General features: G+C 33.2%; 1 protein-coding gene across 1 annotated transcript; it reads left to right on the plus strand.

Moving 5' to 3' along the window:
- The first annotated feature begins 1,112 nt into the window (after positions 1–1,112).
- LOC113392393 (carbohydrate sulfotransferase 4-like) lies at positions 1,113–11,974 on the plus strand. Its single transcript, XM_026628809.2, has 5 exons — positions 1,113–2,261; positions 2,645–2,824; positions 3,903–4,119; positions 10,002–10,192; positions 11,396–11,974. The coding sequence occupies exons 1-4, from the start codon at positions 1,537–1,539 to the stop codon at positions 10,110–10,112; spliced, it is 1,233 nt and encodes a 410-aa protein (XP_026484594.2). The 5' UTR covers positions 1,113–1,536; the 3' UTR covers positions 10,113–10,192; positions 11,396–11,974.
- The last annotated feature ends 4,230 nt before the right edge of the window (positions 11,975–16,204 follow it).

Consider the following 16,204-nt stretch of genomic DNA (forward strand, 5'->3'; position numbering starts at 1 on the left):
TGTACTGTTCATATGATTTTCATATTTCAAGCAGATAGTTGTAATATACATAAATATTTTTTAAAAAAAACATTGCGAATTGGTAACGAATTAGGTAGGGAAATTGTAAAAGAAAAACTAACAAAAATATTATTTTTTTTAGAAATTACAAGAAGACCTTGACCTTGTAAAAGAGTTCATCAGAAGTGGTTGCTATAAATTTATTACTGTAAGACAAGCTTGGTTGCTTTTTTTAGTCAGCTTGGAAGTAATACTGTGGTTTTTCTTAGGAGAAACTTTGGGGAAAATGCATATTGTTGGATATAAAGTTTAATTTTTTATATATTAATTTGCAAAAAACCTGCGATTAAACTAAATTATAAAATTGTTCTTCATATTTAATTTCAGACCACAACTTTACACTGAATATTTAATAAAAAAACAACCGTATTGGAGAAAACCCTTATAGCTACGGCTACATAAGATTAGTGTAAATAATCAATTATAAGCATAAAATTAACTGTAATACCTATTTAGAATATAACATGTATTTAAAATCTATACACAACTTTAGAATTACGACTAAGTTCATAAAATTTAAATAAGTAATTCATTTTAACCTATTTTATCTTAGTGTGTATTCAATTGAATTGGCATTAAATGCCAGTTGTTTACCAAAGTTGTACACATATAACATTTTATGGTGGCAGCGTTAGGATTTGCTTGACCTATTTTACGAGTGACTGTTGTTTTAATTCTTGTCAATAGGATCGACCATGAAAGTTATTTCCCATTCATGTCTCATCAATGATTTCATAATGCAAAAAAATAAATATGAACATCACAGCGGAAACACGAAAGAATATATTACGACCGCTTTTTGATTTGGGCAAATTACAAGTCAGTTAATGAAAAAAAAATGTGTAAAATTTCACATATTTTAAGTTATCATTTTGATGTGGGCGCCGCGCCGACCCAAATATTTATTTGCTTAATTTTTTTATACCAGTTTAGTAGTATTTTGTATACAAACATAGATAAGGAAAGCATGGCGAGTACCCACTACTCAGTAATAGTTAGTTCGAATTACAATAAATGCGCTTGCTTCAGCTTTTAAATTTTAAATTTATACAGTACACTCTATATGCATTTAGTAGGAGGATGTTAGTTGAGGAGGACGTTTATAAGTAAACTTTAGTTTCTACTTTATTAAGCTTTTAATTTTTCTTAAAATTTCAGTGCCTTTCATTTTAAATTAATGTTAATGAACTAGCTACCTATATACCAAGTGATACGTAACGACAAACGACAGTGACGGAAAATTAAAAAAGTTTTTGACAAATAATACATTTGACAAGTAATCTTTCAAAATGGCGTTGAAGGTGCAATGCGGTGTTTCCGCGGAAACGCGAAAGCAAGAATCATGATTGAAAAAACTCAAATAACTCATAAAAAATGATAGTAACTGTATATTGGAAGTGTTTGTTTTAAAATATAACATCTATTCTATCCTTGTGATTTTAAGCGATCAGTTTAATTCGTGTTTTTTAAATAGTAATGTTGCGAAGAGTTAATTTTTATTCAATATGCATTGCGTTCGGTCTCAGTGTTTTATTAATTCTTGCTGGAAGTCGATATACAGATAACACTAATTACCGTCCAGCTTCTGAGAGTCGGAGAAATATAAAAAACTTCTTGAAAATAGAAGACGTGGATGAAAATTTATTGCAGCCGATCCCAACAAACCCCTACGATGGGTCTCCTGACATCGAAAAAATATTAGATAAAACTAGACTTAAAATTAAACATGAATTGTGGGCTTATAATTTTAGTATATCTGGTGTACAAAGGCTGGAAGACTTAGTCATAGAGTCTGGAGGAAGACCTTTAATAAGTTTGATTATATCTACATGGAGATCTGGTACAACATTTCTTGGAGAAGTTCTAAATGCCGTGCCAGGAAATTTCTATCATTATGAACCGTTTTTAAACTATGGAATTATACAAATAAGAGGTACACCAGAATCTGACAAGGCATTGAAAACTATTAAAAAAATGTTTCAATGTAACTATGATGATATGGAGGACTATTTCGACTATGGAAAAAATCATTGGCATCAATTCAGCCATAACACAAGATTATGGGACCATTGTAAATATAAGAAAGAACTGTGCATCGATGCTGACTTCACTTCTAGGGTCTGTAGGCTGTTTCCATTTCAAAGTATGAAAGTAGTCCGTGTTAGGCTACGTCTTATTAAACAACTTTTGCAAGATAAAGAGTGAGTATTCATTTAGTATTTCATACAATAAGTTAAAGTTAGCTTTTTAAACTTTACATATATTTAAGTCTAATCAAACAAAAATAATATTCATTTAGAAAACTACCACTGGTTCCAAACTAGTTATTACACAGTAAAATTAAATATGTTGCATGTAAATAAATAGATAGAATGTCCATATTCATTTTAAACTAAAATCTATATTCATCATACAGCTAGTAAGCCCATTAATATAATTCATCTCTGATAATTGGAAAAGTTATCACTGATAAAAAAATATCTATGTACTGATCATTGGAAATGTTTTATCTTTTGGGATTAATAGTAAAATACCAATATAAAGTCCTTTTTGTACATTGTTTAAATTTAGTTGGATATTTCAGGCTTAATTTGAAAGTTATTTTGTTAATCCGGGATCCTCGAGGAGTGATGCAGTCGAGGCAGCATCGTAACTTCTGCCAGCCGGCACCTGATTGCTGGAAACCTGAGCTGCTGTGTGCTGATATGATTAGTGACTATGTAGCTGCTGGACGTCTCCTACAACAATATCCAGATAAATTTATGTAAGTCAACTGATAATAATCTATTAATGATAATGATTTAGTACAAAAAATAACTAATTAAAATACTATATAATCCTACAAATGTATTATTAATTATATATATGCAATGAAAATAATTATGTGTATTGATGATATTTCTCATGAACTACTTGCTTTTTCTTTAACTGTGACCATTTAATATAAAATAATTGTTTAGGAAAGTGTATATGTTATTGTTTCTTACAAATTAAGTAAGTTTATGATAACAAAAAAAGGGAACAAAATTTAGGTTGCTACAGATAAAACATAATTAGCTAAAAGCTGCAGATATCGCAGCTGGCTTTAATCCAATTATTTCCACATATAGCTTATGTAAACAAACCGAGCTTCCAATTTTACTCATTCACTGTTCATAATGAACAACATCCTGGTTAAATAGAATGTGTAAACAAATACATGGCTATCATTAAAGTTGTATACACTTAGCCTAAATATGAAAATGCAAATGAATACAAGCTTAGAACAAGTTCTATTCTTCAAATGATTGTATTAGATTTATTAAGATTTGATCTTTTTTTATAACATTTTATTATTCGTTGATTTCCATGAAGGATAAATTATAATTTAATTGCATTTAATTACCTATGTAACTTGATTGTCGGAAAAGATTAGCTACAGAGCAATATCTGCATTCCGAACTGGGAGTAACTTTCAATTTAATTTAACTCTGTAATTGGATTGAGAAGTGCTGGCTAGTCTATGTGAATAAAGAATATTGCAAATGTGGCATGTGTAATGTATATTAATCTACTTTACTCGCATGCGGTCCAAATTTGGAGACAAACAAAAATATATACATATTTTGTGTTTCTCCATTTATAAACAGGCATTAAGGTCGAATCATGTATTTGCTATGTGCATTATATTCCATGTTTGTGCACATGAATTAAAGTGAAGTGCTGCAATATGCATGATAGTTTTTGATAATACATTGTACGGGATATTAGCAGTATATTAAATTTCACTAACCTACATAATTTTCTAATTAGAAGAGGAACATTGGTCAGCAAATTATTTATTTTCTTAATTTTGTATTCAGGGCTTTGCGGTATGAAGAACTGGCCCTGAATCCAAGTAGCACATCATATGACCTACTAAAGTTCCTACGTTTGGGTGTGACACAATCTGTCGATGAATTTCTCCATTCTCACACAAATATCGAGGTTGCCGGTGTGAGTTCCACGTTCAGAGTCTCCCGTGATGTGCCTTTCAGATGGAGGAATGTCCTAGATTTTAATTTTGTTGATGAAATTCAGGTGAGTTTATTAATTTCTTCTTTCTCTTATTCTTGGATATAAATTAAACTTACTAATTAATATGGGAAGAAAAATGGCAGCTCAAATTTCCCATGCAGGAACTAAATTGATGTTACTTAATAAAAAAGTTTTGTAAGTTTTTTATTAACTGCCTTATTACTGCCACTCCGTTGACATAATTCATAGTCAACATTTCTTTCTGAAACGTGTAAAAGTCTCAAATGTCTCTTGTTATAAAGATACAATAATACTAATGAAACACTATTGCTTTCAATAAAAATAGTTGCACTTAAAACAAAATAATACAAGGTTCTGTCTGTTTAGAGCGATCTCTCAACTATAGGTTCGAATAAATGGTCAAGGTACATTGGGTATAGATGTAACATGTTATACTTTGTATGTTTAAGATAAATAGATGTTTAGATATATAATTACTTTTACATACAAATATAATTAAACTAGGACAATAAATTATAGTTTAAAAATGTTAGGAAATGTAATAACAGATTATTCACATTATATTTCATTTCCATAATCCATTTACATCCAAATCAAACCTTTTTTATTTGTGTATATTAATACGCATTAAAAACACTCACTAAAACAATAAAAACAGAAACAATACCTCTTTATGTTTATGGTTAACAAAATTGAAAAAAAAAGAATTCACCTTTTTAACATTGATTTAAATAGAGTGCTAAAAACAAGGTCGGCTTGTGTTTCGAGAGAACTCGAGTTTCGAAGGCCACTTGATCTATTTTATCTACCTAAAGAACAATCTAGATCAACGCCGTTGAATTTTCATCTGCATACACCGGCAGCGTTAATAAATATAAGCGGTTTGTTTTCGCGAGTGTTTAAATGCAGTTTTTAAATTTTGCCATTCATAAGGCCATAATATCTTAACGGTATAAGAGATGAGCAGAGATGAGTATTTTATGTCATATAGATAGGCGGACTGGTAAATGGGTCACCTAATGGTAAATGGTCGCCATTGCCCACTGACGTTGGTGCTGTAGGAAATATTAATCATTCCTCATATTACCGCCATCAAATTTGGGAACAAAGAAGTTATGATCCTTGTGTCGATGTTACAATAGCTCACTCACCCTTCAAACCGGAAAACAAAACTACATTTTTAGCATTAGCAGCCTGTAAATTTCCCACTGCTGAGCTAAGGCCTCCTCTCCCTTTGGGGAGAAGGTTTGGAGCATATTCGACCACGCTGCTCCAATGCGGGTTGGTGGAATACACATGTGGCAGAATTTCGTTGGTTTTCTCACGATGCAGGTTTCCTCACGATGTTTTCCTTCACCGCCGAGCACGAGATGAATTATAAACACAAATTAAGCACATGAAATTTCAGTGGTGCCTGCCTGGGTTTGAACCCGAAATCATCGGTTAAGATGCGTTCTCGGCTCTTTTGTCAATCCACGAACTTAAAAGAAGCTGTAAGGTTGGACTAAAGCGATGGATTTTACTACATGATCAATGTGTTTAACACAATGAGAATACCTTTACCAAATCGATTGATACAAAAAGCTATATATAAAATACTTGGATTAAAATTGTGGATGAAGAAAAAGTCGAAAATTATAACAATATAATATACTAATATTAATTTATTAAACTAAACTAGAAGTATAGCAAACAATTACGCAAATTATCATTGGAGGAAAGAAATGGCCTCTTCATTCTTAGCAAACAAGGAGAATATATATATTTCTATTGTGGTAGTGCCACACTGCATACCTTCGGGTTGCAGCCGAATGGGCCAGCACGCCCGGGGAAGTACCACTCTCTCACTTAAAATCGGCGTAAAGTGGTAGCTATGCTACCGCGTTTCGTCCGGTATGTCAAAGTCCCGAAGGCCCGTAGAATTTGGTTACATTACCCCAGGAGGGTATCCATGGGCATCCATGTTCAGGACGTACACCACCTGAGCAGGGATGCCCAGGCTGCCCTCCGAATTCTGAGGGGGGGGGATTTTGCGCTCGCCACTGTTCGCTGCAAGCGGAGCAGTCATCATAAGGTAACTCCTACCACTCTCACTGTGAACTTCTGCAGCATAAGGGTCTCAACTCCAACTTGTACGCCGTTCACTTTCACCATGAGTCGGCGAAGCCGGCCTTGCTCTTTCTTACCGAGACCCAGATATCGCATCCTAACGATGCGACTTTTCTTTCTTACCCTTGGTACAAATTGGAACATTCCTTTGTACCACGAGCTGGTGTGTGCGTTTACGTCACAGATGATATCTGCTCTCGACGTCTCGGCAGGCTTGAAGGACAGGACCTATCGATTATCTGGCTGCGTGTAGACTGCGACGACGATCCGCGAATCAACAAAAAATTATAGGTCCCATAGCGGTAATGCCGAAACCGACCGACTGGTTGAGCACGTCCAAATGGCTACAGATTCAGTGCTGCAGCAGATCGCATCCGCAGAGATCGTAATTCTTGGCGATTTTAATGCCCACCATGGCGAATGGCTTGGATCACGCACTACCGATCATGCGGGTAGATCTTTTTTCGACTTCGCTTTAGCATATGATTTGACACAACTGATCACCTCGCCAACGCGAATACCGGACGTGGAGGATCATACACCTTCCCTGTTGGACTTTCTGCTGACTTCCCATCCGGATGGCTATCAGGTTATCGTCGATCCTCCTCTGAACTCGTCGGACCAATGTATCGTTCGGAGTACAGTGCTGGTTGCGCGGTATTCACGACCTCGTTTCGTGGGCTGTTCTCGCGTGTGACCCTACAAGTCAGCGGATTGGGATAGGATGCGGCCCATACCCATGGGGACAGGTTTGTTTACCACCAGATGATCTGAGCGTTGTTGCTGCGAAATCTGCAATATCTAGAGGAACACCAGCTGATTAGCGACCGCCAGTACGGTTTCCGTCAGGGTCGCTCAGCCGGTGATCTTCTAATTTACCTTACTCATGGATGGACGGAAGCAATTGAGAGCAAGGGGGAGGCATTAGCAGCCAGTTTGGACTTAGCGAAGGCCTTCGATCGCGTGTGGCACAAAGCGCTTCTTTCGAAGCTTCCTTCCTATCGGCTTCCCGGGAAATTATGCAATTAGATTACCAGCTTTTTTGGCAGATCGGTGCATCTAGGTCGTTGTCGACGGTGCATGCTCTGCCTTAAAATTCGTCAATGCTGGTGTTCCACAAGGCTGCGTTCTATCACTCACTCTGTTTCTTCTGCATATCAATGACTTGTTGCATATCAGAAACATTCACTGCTATGCAGACGACAGTATCGTAGACACCTTATACACCGGCCGTGCTAATATTTCTCGAATCATCGACGATCAAGCCCTTTCCGTACTGCTTGATCCTTTGATTTTGCGTAGAGATGTTGGATCACTCTGCATCTTTTATCGAATTTTTCACGGGGAATGTTCCGAGGAATTGTTTGGATTAATCCCGACTGCTGAATTTCACATTCGGTCATCACGTCAAAATCCTAAGTTTCACCGGCACCACCGAAATAGATGTCCGAAAATCCACAACAGCGCGATTTTTAAGACATTTTCTGCCTCGCACAACCACTCTGTGGAAACAGCTTTCGCCGGCGGTTTTTCCGAACCGATACGACTTGGGAACCTTGACGAAAAGAGCGTACTGCTTCCTAAAAGACCGGCAACGCACCTGCAAGCCCCCCAGCGTTTTCCATGGGCGGTGGTAGTAACTTTCCATCAGATGAGCCACCTGCTCGTTTGCCATCTATCACATAAATATATATATATATATACGATACGACATTGCTATACGAGTGCCGAAAGAGTATCGCGAGATTGACGGATCGTTATTACATTGCCGATCTAGTATCTATATACATTTTGTAATCTAAGCTATCAATCCATCAATCATACCATAGGTATGGATTGAACTGATGCCAGATTTCTGAAACATGGTTTCCTAACATCGATATAACCGACAACGTAAGTCACACCAAATACACCACACGTAATTCAATTTTATTATTTGGTTAATTTTATAAACCTTATAATTCTGAATTTGGAATAAAATCAAAATTGTCAACAATCTCTCGTTTACATTAAATCGGTGACAGTCCTTTTATTTCAAATTTTTACGCCGGAATAATCTTTTATTAATTCCATGGCAAATTCGAATTATGTTCTCAAATCAACAACTAATAACAAACAAATAACAAATTACGTATTTATTAAATATATAATATTAATATGACTGTAACTACTTAAGTATTTGAAATAAGAACTCCGTATCGTTTTTCCCTTCACATAAGTGTATATAAGGAATATTTTAACAACAGCATAGAATTTAAAATAAAAGCATATTTAGCAATAGTATAGTAAAGTAGCAGCAATCGCTAGTTGATTTGCTGGCATTTATTGAAGAGTTCCGTTTTCTGCCTCTGAAATTCATTATCAGATCTTTACGAAATTTAAATCGGATCGTCACGGAATAAAGCTGTTCCGTACAAAGCGGTTATAAATTGTCATTTATTTCCCAAGTATATTCATTGGTTTTCATCTAGTTGTTTATCAGCTTGGGTTCCCGAACATACATGAGAACTCTTCCTTTAAAAGTCGGTTAATAACAATCATAACTGATTTTTATAATATAATTAAAAAAAACTGGTAAATAATTGGTTGCGATTCGGCAGTCTGTAATCTTTTAACCTGATAACGTGATAATTTTTAAATGTGTTATTTTTTACACACACAAAAACGCACTATAGCACACATATACGATGTTATCTATGCGCATAAAAATACCCTATGTACTATTGCATATTGTATATTATCAAGTAACGGACGAAATTATTCATAAATCTATGTATGTTTCAAAATTCACAACATACACAATGTTGTAAATTTTGGCTATATTAATTGAGAGATTATTCTTTTTTTTTTAATAAAATTTGTCTTTCGTTGTTGGTTACTTCAGTTTATGGATTTCAATAACGGCTAGATGAAGGCGACGAAAAGGACTAACGCCATCTTTGTTATTAAAAATATGTTTTATTATTAAATTTAAAATAAATTCTTATTGTAATAAATAATGTCAGTATATATTACAATTATTAATAATATGAGATTTAAATTAAAAAAAAAATATAGATATTTAAATATATTGTCACAATGATCACTTGACATCGAAAGGAACGCTCGAGTGAAAAGACTTGACTTTAATTGATATTTGTATAGTCTATCCCACTCGAAGAAGGAGTAAAGATAAACAAACCTTAGATTTACGTTTTTCATGCGTCATTACGATTTGCTAAACACTACAAACAGTTCTTGATTAATTCATAATTTGTAATACAACACGATTCCACTTAACTAACACGATTCTACTTAGAACTACACCATTTTACTTCCGAAGAGCCGATAACAACTTCGCTGTGATTGAAAAGAGGAATTCAAAAAAATTGTTAAATTCAAAATATGTAGGTATATATTACACGAGCACAATGATATAATAATTAACCTAAAGATATAACTAGCGAGTCACGTCAATCTTAACCGAAGATTGCAAATCCGAATTCGGGCGAGCGCCATTGAATTTTCATGTGCTTAATTTGACTTTATAATTAATCTCGTGCTCTGCGGTGGAGGAAAATATCGCGAGGAAACCACGCAATAGCAAACCTCGTTTAGAGGAGAAGCCCCGCACTGAGTTTTATTATTATATGTAAATATTATTACATAATTACAAGTGAACTATGTTCATACATTAGTCTATACAAGATCTCTAACGTCACATTATTTTTTAAGCGATCAAATGATGAAGAAATTAACTTTAATTTTTCCTCTTTGATCCAAATATGCGTTAATAATTTTAAAAAAAATTTGAATCTACGTTCTGCTATTTTCAGGAGACGTGCAAGGAAGCGATGTCTCTGTGGGGATACCGCATGGCGCACAATGCAACGCACATGACAAGCAAAGACTTTAACCCTCTAGATCAATATTCTCTCACTCAGTGAGTTTACTTAAGAAGTTAATTTAATTAACTATATTCGGAACGAAATATTGTCAAGTCTGCGGTTATTAATAATTTTATAAGGTGAGTTTTTGTACTTTTAATCCAAATTTTTATTTTTAATATACTTTTTATCTGTGTAGATTGTTAAAACTTAAATGTTAATTCAACAGCGCGCTTGTTCTTATAAATAATTCTTATGTTGTTGTCAGGTTTCAAACGACGATTTTAACCCAGATATAACGCATTTAGGTATATTTAAAAACAACAAACTTTTGTTTAGTTATGAAATATAATTTTTTTTTTATTAATAAAACTGAACTTATGTTTATAAAAAATTTAATGTCGAAGTAAAAATAATTCTTATTTATTAAAAAAAAAAAAAAAAATTATAAATAGAATAAGGATAACTTTGTCTCCAGTGTATTTATATAATAGATAGTTTATTATTACTATTAAATTTAGAATCATGGAAAGGCCCTGAATTTTGCCCTTTAAAGGTTTCATACGGTCTATACCATAATTAATTGTGATAAATTTTCGAGATAGTTTTCGACGGTCACATAACGACTGCTTGTTGCTGGTTACACTTAAAATAGGAGAAAATACATTGCTCGTCGAGTAGCTCCGTTTGTATATAAAGTAACATATGCGCAAACATGTGTATATTTACGTTACGTTACGTTTTATAGCTTTCCATTAAATATACATAACGGGATAAACATTTAAACATGCAACGGCCTCCATTACACGGCGGCGTGGCGACGGACAGGCTAAAAATATTTTTAATCTCCTAGCATTATCAAGTTTCATATAATTTAACATAACACGAAGTGGGTTAGGTTAGTTACACTCTACACTAAGTGGAAATATTCAAGTAAAACTTCTTAGGCGGCGATACGATGATCGATAAGTGGACGTGAATTGAGAGAAATGTTAAAGACGCGCCACGTTTATGCAAATTTCTGTACACGAGCGAGACGAAAGATTAATATTAGAGTACGTAGAGAGAAAGAGAGCTAAATAGAGCTGTATATTCACTGTCTATATATACATACTTATGTAATTTAATATTTTTTTCTAAGTGTGTCAATCACGCGAAAATTGCTGTTCGATATGATTGTAGGCTATTTAGGACTCCCCCTTTTTTATTTAATACCTACCCAAGAAAGAGGGCGGGTAACGGTTTTGTGTAAAAATATTGTAAATACAATGTAAAGGTTTAAAACGTTTATTGTTTTATTTTGAACACCTGTATATCTAATGTACAATGTTATTTATTTACAGATGATGCTGCATTTTTTTCACATCAACAAGTATTTTTAATCGTCATTAATATATTTTTTAATTTAGTTTGTTACGAGGATATCGGAATATAAAGAAGTCTCCGTAGAAAGAAATGTGGATGAAACAATATTTTTTTTTTTTTTTTGATATTTTGATATTTTAATAATTATAGTTTTATCTCAATAGCGAAAATTGAAACGTAAGTACATTTTGGTGTAAAATTTAATTGTAAGTTTATTTTTTGTGATTCCTGTATTTCCTTTCTTCGATTTAATTATTATTGTGAGATTAGCTGGCTAAACCCAATGAGAAAAACTAAATATATAAAAAGATCACATAAATGAAAATAATCTGTCTGAAAATAGTCATCATAGGTACATATATAATATAGGAGGAATTATTTAAAAATTAAAATCAAAGGCAACTAAGAAGAGATATTAATTAATCTCCCTGTTTAGCCGGCTAATCGAAAACTTTAAATATAACCTAATGTTCTAGAAGTTACTAGATGATTTTCAAATTATAATATTAAAAAAAAATTATACTAAACAAAGATTATAGGTGTAGTGAGCGTGTATTGTGGAAACGCAATGGGTGTGTTATATCAAAACGCAAAAGGCGGACCATTAGGTAATAAAAAACCTCCGAACAATAAATATTGAGGTGATCTTAAATTAATTCTCGATTCGATTGTAATAATTTTCACCTCTTCCTCTAAACTAAACGTTTCTAGTTAGGCTTTAGAACTCGTTATGTTTAGCACTCACGGAATTGAATAATATGCTTCCATTACGACACTATTAAAATAGTATGTACATATACATGTGAGATGGATCCTGCTTGTGTAGTTAACTTTTAACATAACCGAATTAGTTTTAACAATACAGACACCAATATATTATTATTATTAAAGTAAATATATACAATATTTTACATAGGCAGGGATCATCGAACTGTACGTAAGTCTTCGCTTTAGCACATGAGAACTTTTATGCGATTTAGGCTTTAATGCGATTTTTCGCTACAGTGATTTTTCATATTAACGCTAAAACACCAAACGATTATTAACGCAATAAGACGAGTGCCTCCTTAATCGTGACGAACGTGCACGCTCAATGCATTTGTATTTTTACACTTTGAACGCCTTAAGTTTTTAACGCAGTGAACAAAATATACGTATATTTTGTTCACTGCGAATAGTGCACTTGTTACAGAATAGACGATAGTTATTAATATTTTCTTGAAACTCGTTACATTCTAAAACGTTAATATACAAATCTTTCCCAGTCATATACTGTAACCGTTTTAATTAAAATTACTAGACTAAAAATATAGCTTAGGCTGGGTTTATACTGTCATTGAGAGTGAGATAATTATACATTTCTTAATATATCCTTGCAAATAATAGTAAATAATATAATTGCAGTCGCTAATAGCTTGGTTCGTATTTTTTTTTTGTCTTATTGTTTCCTCAAGGTAAAGGGAAAGGCATCATAAGGCCAACACAGGTATTGACTTCATTAATTAAAATCTAATTTATTATTTTTTTTTCAAATGATTGTTGACAAATAAAATTAACGTATAAAGTATTCTGAAACATGCAATGTGACATATGCAATTTCTTTAAGATATTATCTATATCTTATAGAATGATTGATGTAAGATATTACTATATCATGACTACGAATTGGGTTCATCGTATGTGGGGTAATATTGTTTTGGAATATAACGAGACTGAAAAAAAATTGCATTAAATAAATGCTTTTCAAAGACTAGCTCAGCACGTGGCGTGCACATTCGTGGCTTCCGTAGACTAATATCTAGATGCACTCTGCATAGCTCCTAGTAGCTTATAATGTACACATATACAATTGAATCAATTTTATATACAAGGAAGGGGTACGTTTTTGGGTAAATGTAATCTCCGTCCATAGTGAAGTTATTGAACGTGACAAATAAACCTCAGATCAAAATCAAAAGCCTTTCAACGACTAGCATAGATAATGTAACCAATACGAGGATTTCAATTCGACGTCATTTTTGACTGTCAAATTATAGAACAAATATTTTGATTATGCCCTCACTTGGAACAAATTAAAGACACAATAAATGATTTTGATTGAAGTATGTTTATGTGGACTCAATACTCAAAATAATTTAACTAATTATTAATCGCTATAAAACGATAAGTAAATATCAACTCTGGCAACACAGTATCTCTCTAAATAAATGCTCGTTTAAGAAAATAACTTGTATTAGGCTATGAAGTAGTCCGTTCGACTTCATTAGGTTCATTGAATCGAATGTTTAAAAATGTTTCACGGTGACAAATAATCCTACATTTACAATAAAGCATATTGTTTTTTACATATGAATATGTTATGCTCAGATATCATATCTCGACGCCTTTACGCGTATACGTACTCGATATTAGCACTAGAGTTTTATTGGACTGTCGTTATTCAAGTGTATTTTATATGGAGTATAATTTTATTTCATTAGGAATAAGGACGCTGTAATAAAAATCAAACAAATGGAACTATAGTGTAGTGAGAAATCTTTAAGTGCACTTGATTATAAGGCAGTAATTAGATATTTAAATAAATTGAGTAATGTTAGGGAAGTAAATTAGACGAGAGAGAAAACTAGAAGCACGCGTACACAATTTCGAAGTGATGGTTTTATGCAATAAGTATTAAGTACAGTTTACTGAACATGGAAGCTTCATTCATGGGATTTCTACTAGGAATTGGTTAAACGTGGTGGTGGTATTTTAAATGTGGTAAAATTGTGCTAAAATATTTTAATTATCTCTAAGTAAAAACTATAAGGCTATGTGTAATATTTTAATTTTGTCATATAACGACATCCTTGTTCTTTTTTTTACATGTATCGATTTAAATATAGAATAGTTTATTTTTTTTTTAAACAAAGGATATTATTTTTCATGGACGATTTTTTATTTTATCGACAAGACAGAGACATACAGCCTAAAATTATTGTAAACTTGAATATACGTAACTATGATATTATTATTTTAATGTATTTTATAATTATAACATATCTGCATGTATTGTATCAGTTATATTTATACAAGTTAAGCACGGCGCATTCAGGCGTTGTTTTATTCAAACATTTGTACGTAAAACTTATAATACATAATTGAATTGCTTAATATGTAAACCGTAAGTCAATAAACGTCATCAATTACTAATTAAGAAACATGCTTCCTGATAGATTTGACAATATGATTATTATGTTATGCCTTAACGAAATATTTGTAGTTTTATTAATAAGATATATTAATTGCATGCTAGTGAATAGGGACATTATACTAACATGATAAATTATTTGTAATTACAGAGGCTCTGTCTCATAAAAATCACAGTTACATGAGACACTTCATACGCACAATTTTTAATGTTATATTATATAGATTGTAGAAAAGCTTAGATCATAGAGTTGGGATATATTTTAGCAAATCGAAAGGTAAAAATTTGTTGATTTAAATTATCTATTACGTTGTAATACACTTTTTTTTATCACAAAAGATGCACACGGACAAAATATTTTCAGAAATCGACTGTTTACAGAACTAACTTGTTATACCTACTAAGGAGGAAGTACTTTAATTGCTCATATTAACATATTTTTAGTGTTTATTTACAATGACGTGTACAACGATACAAAAATATTGTTATTATAATATCTATATTAATCTTCTTTGGAATTAATCGTGATTGTTTTGTTTTGCAAAAAAATGGATTCGGTCCATGATAATTGTTTATTTTTATGACCAGAGCCGTGGCGACTGGCTGGTACCAGTGTAGATTTTGTATCATATCATTATCATATCAAAATATAAAAAATATATAACATTATGTTCATGTAAGGTATGCTTAAGCTTCGAGAACGTTTTAAAACAAATCCGCTAAGCAATGTTATGTTTGCGTAATAAATACTCGAAATGTTTGAACCTGTCCCAACTGCGGGCGGACGCGCAAAGAAATGATTGCGTGTGATGATGAGTGCGTGTTACTCGTACTGCGTACCTCGGGACGCGAACTTATAACTTAGGGCGTTCTTGTTTTACGTCTGTAACGGATTCCTTGTGTTTATTTTAAAAGTATTATAGAAGTGTGTGTTAATTTGAAAAAAAAAAATGATGCTTTTTTATGGGTGATAGAAAGTTTTGATGTATTTATTTAGCATTTTTGCATAATAATTTTATGTTATATTAAGTCAATTTTATCGATATTAAAATTCGAAAGCAATAATCAAATTGGATCTGCATCGTTCCACGTTACGTGTTTAGGGCGGGAGATAGAGTTAAGGGTAGCCTTATTAGAATAAGAATTTTGGTTGGTTGATAAAGAATGTTGAATTTTACTCGTAGTCGATAGCACGGCCAGCGTTATTATCGCATTATATAATTTTTATTTCAAGTTAATAAAGGTTACGAGTCTAAGGTCCGACTGAGTTGTTGTTTTATTTTATTCCTATATGTTCTTTCGGCCCTCGTCTGCTTCCGTCCGGGAGGCCAGCACGTCGACGACGCCCACTAGAGAGGTCGCTGCGTCCTTCAGTTTCTTAATAAATCCTCCTTTTAAGTTGGAGGATTTTAGTGCGACCTCTCGTATTTGGGCCACATTTCGGCCACCCACCGCGCGGAACTCCTCAGCGCTTAGGTCGCCTCGTTGACCACCGGCGCCGCAGCCGGCACCTTTTTGAAGGCTCGGCTGCGCAGGGTACGCTCGAAGGCGAGCTCTCTCAAATTCATTTCATTTCAATTTCAAATGAAAAAGTTGC

Source organism: Vanessa tameamea, chromosome 5, assembly GCF_037043105.1.
Source record: "Vanessa tameamea isolate UH-Manoa-2023 chromosome 5, ilVanTame1 primary haplotype, whole genome shotgun sequence".
Taxonomy (NCBI): Eukaryota; Metazoa; Arthropoda; class Insecta; order Lepidoptera; family Nymphalidae; genus Vanessa; species Vanessa tameamea.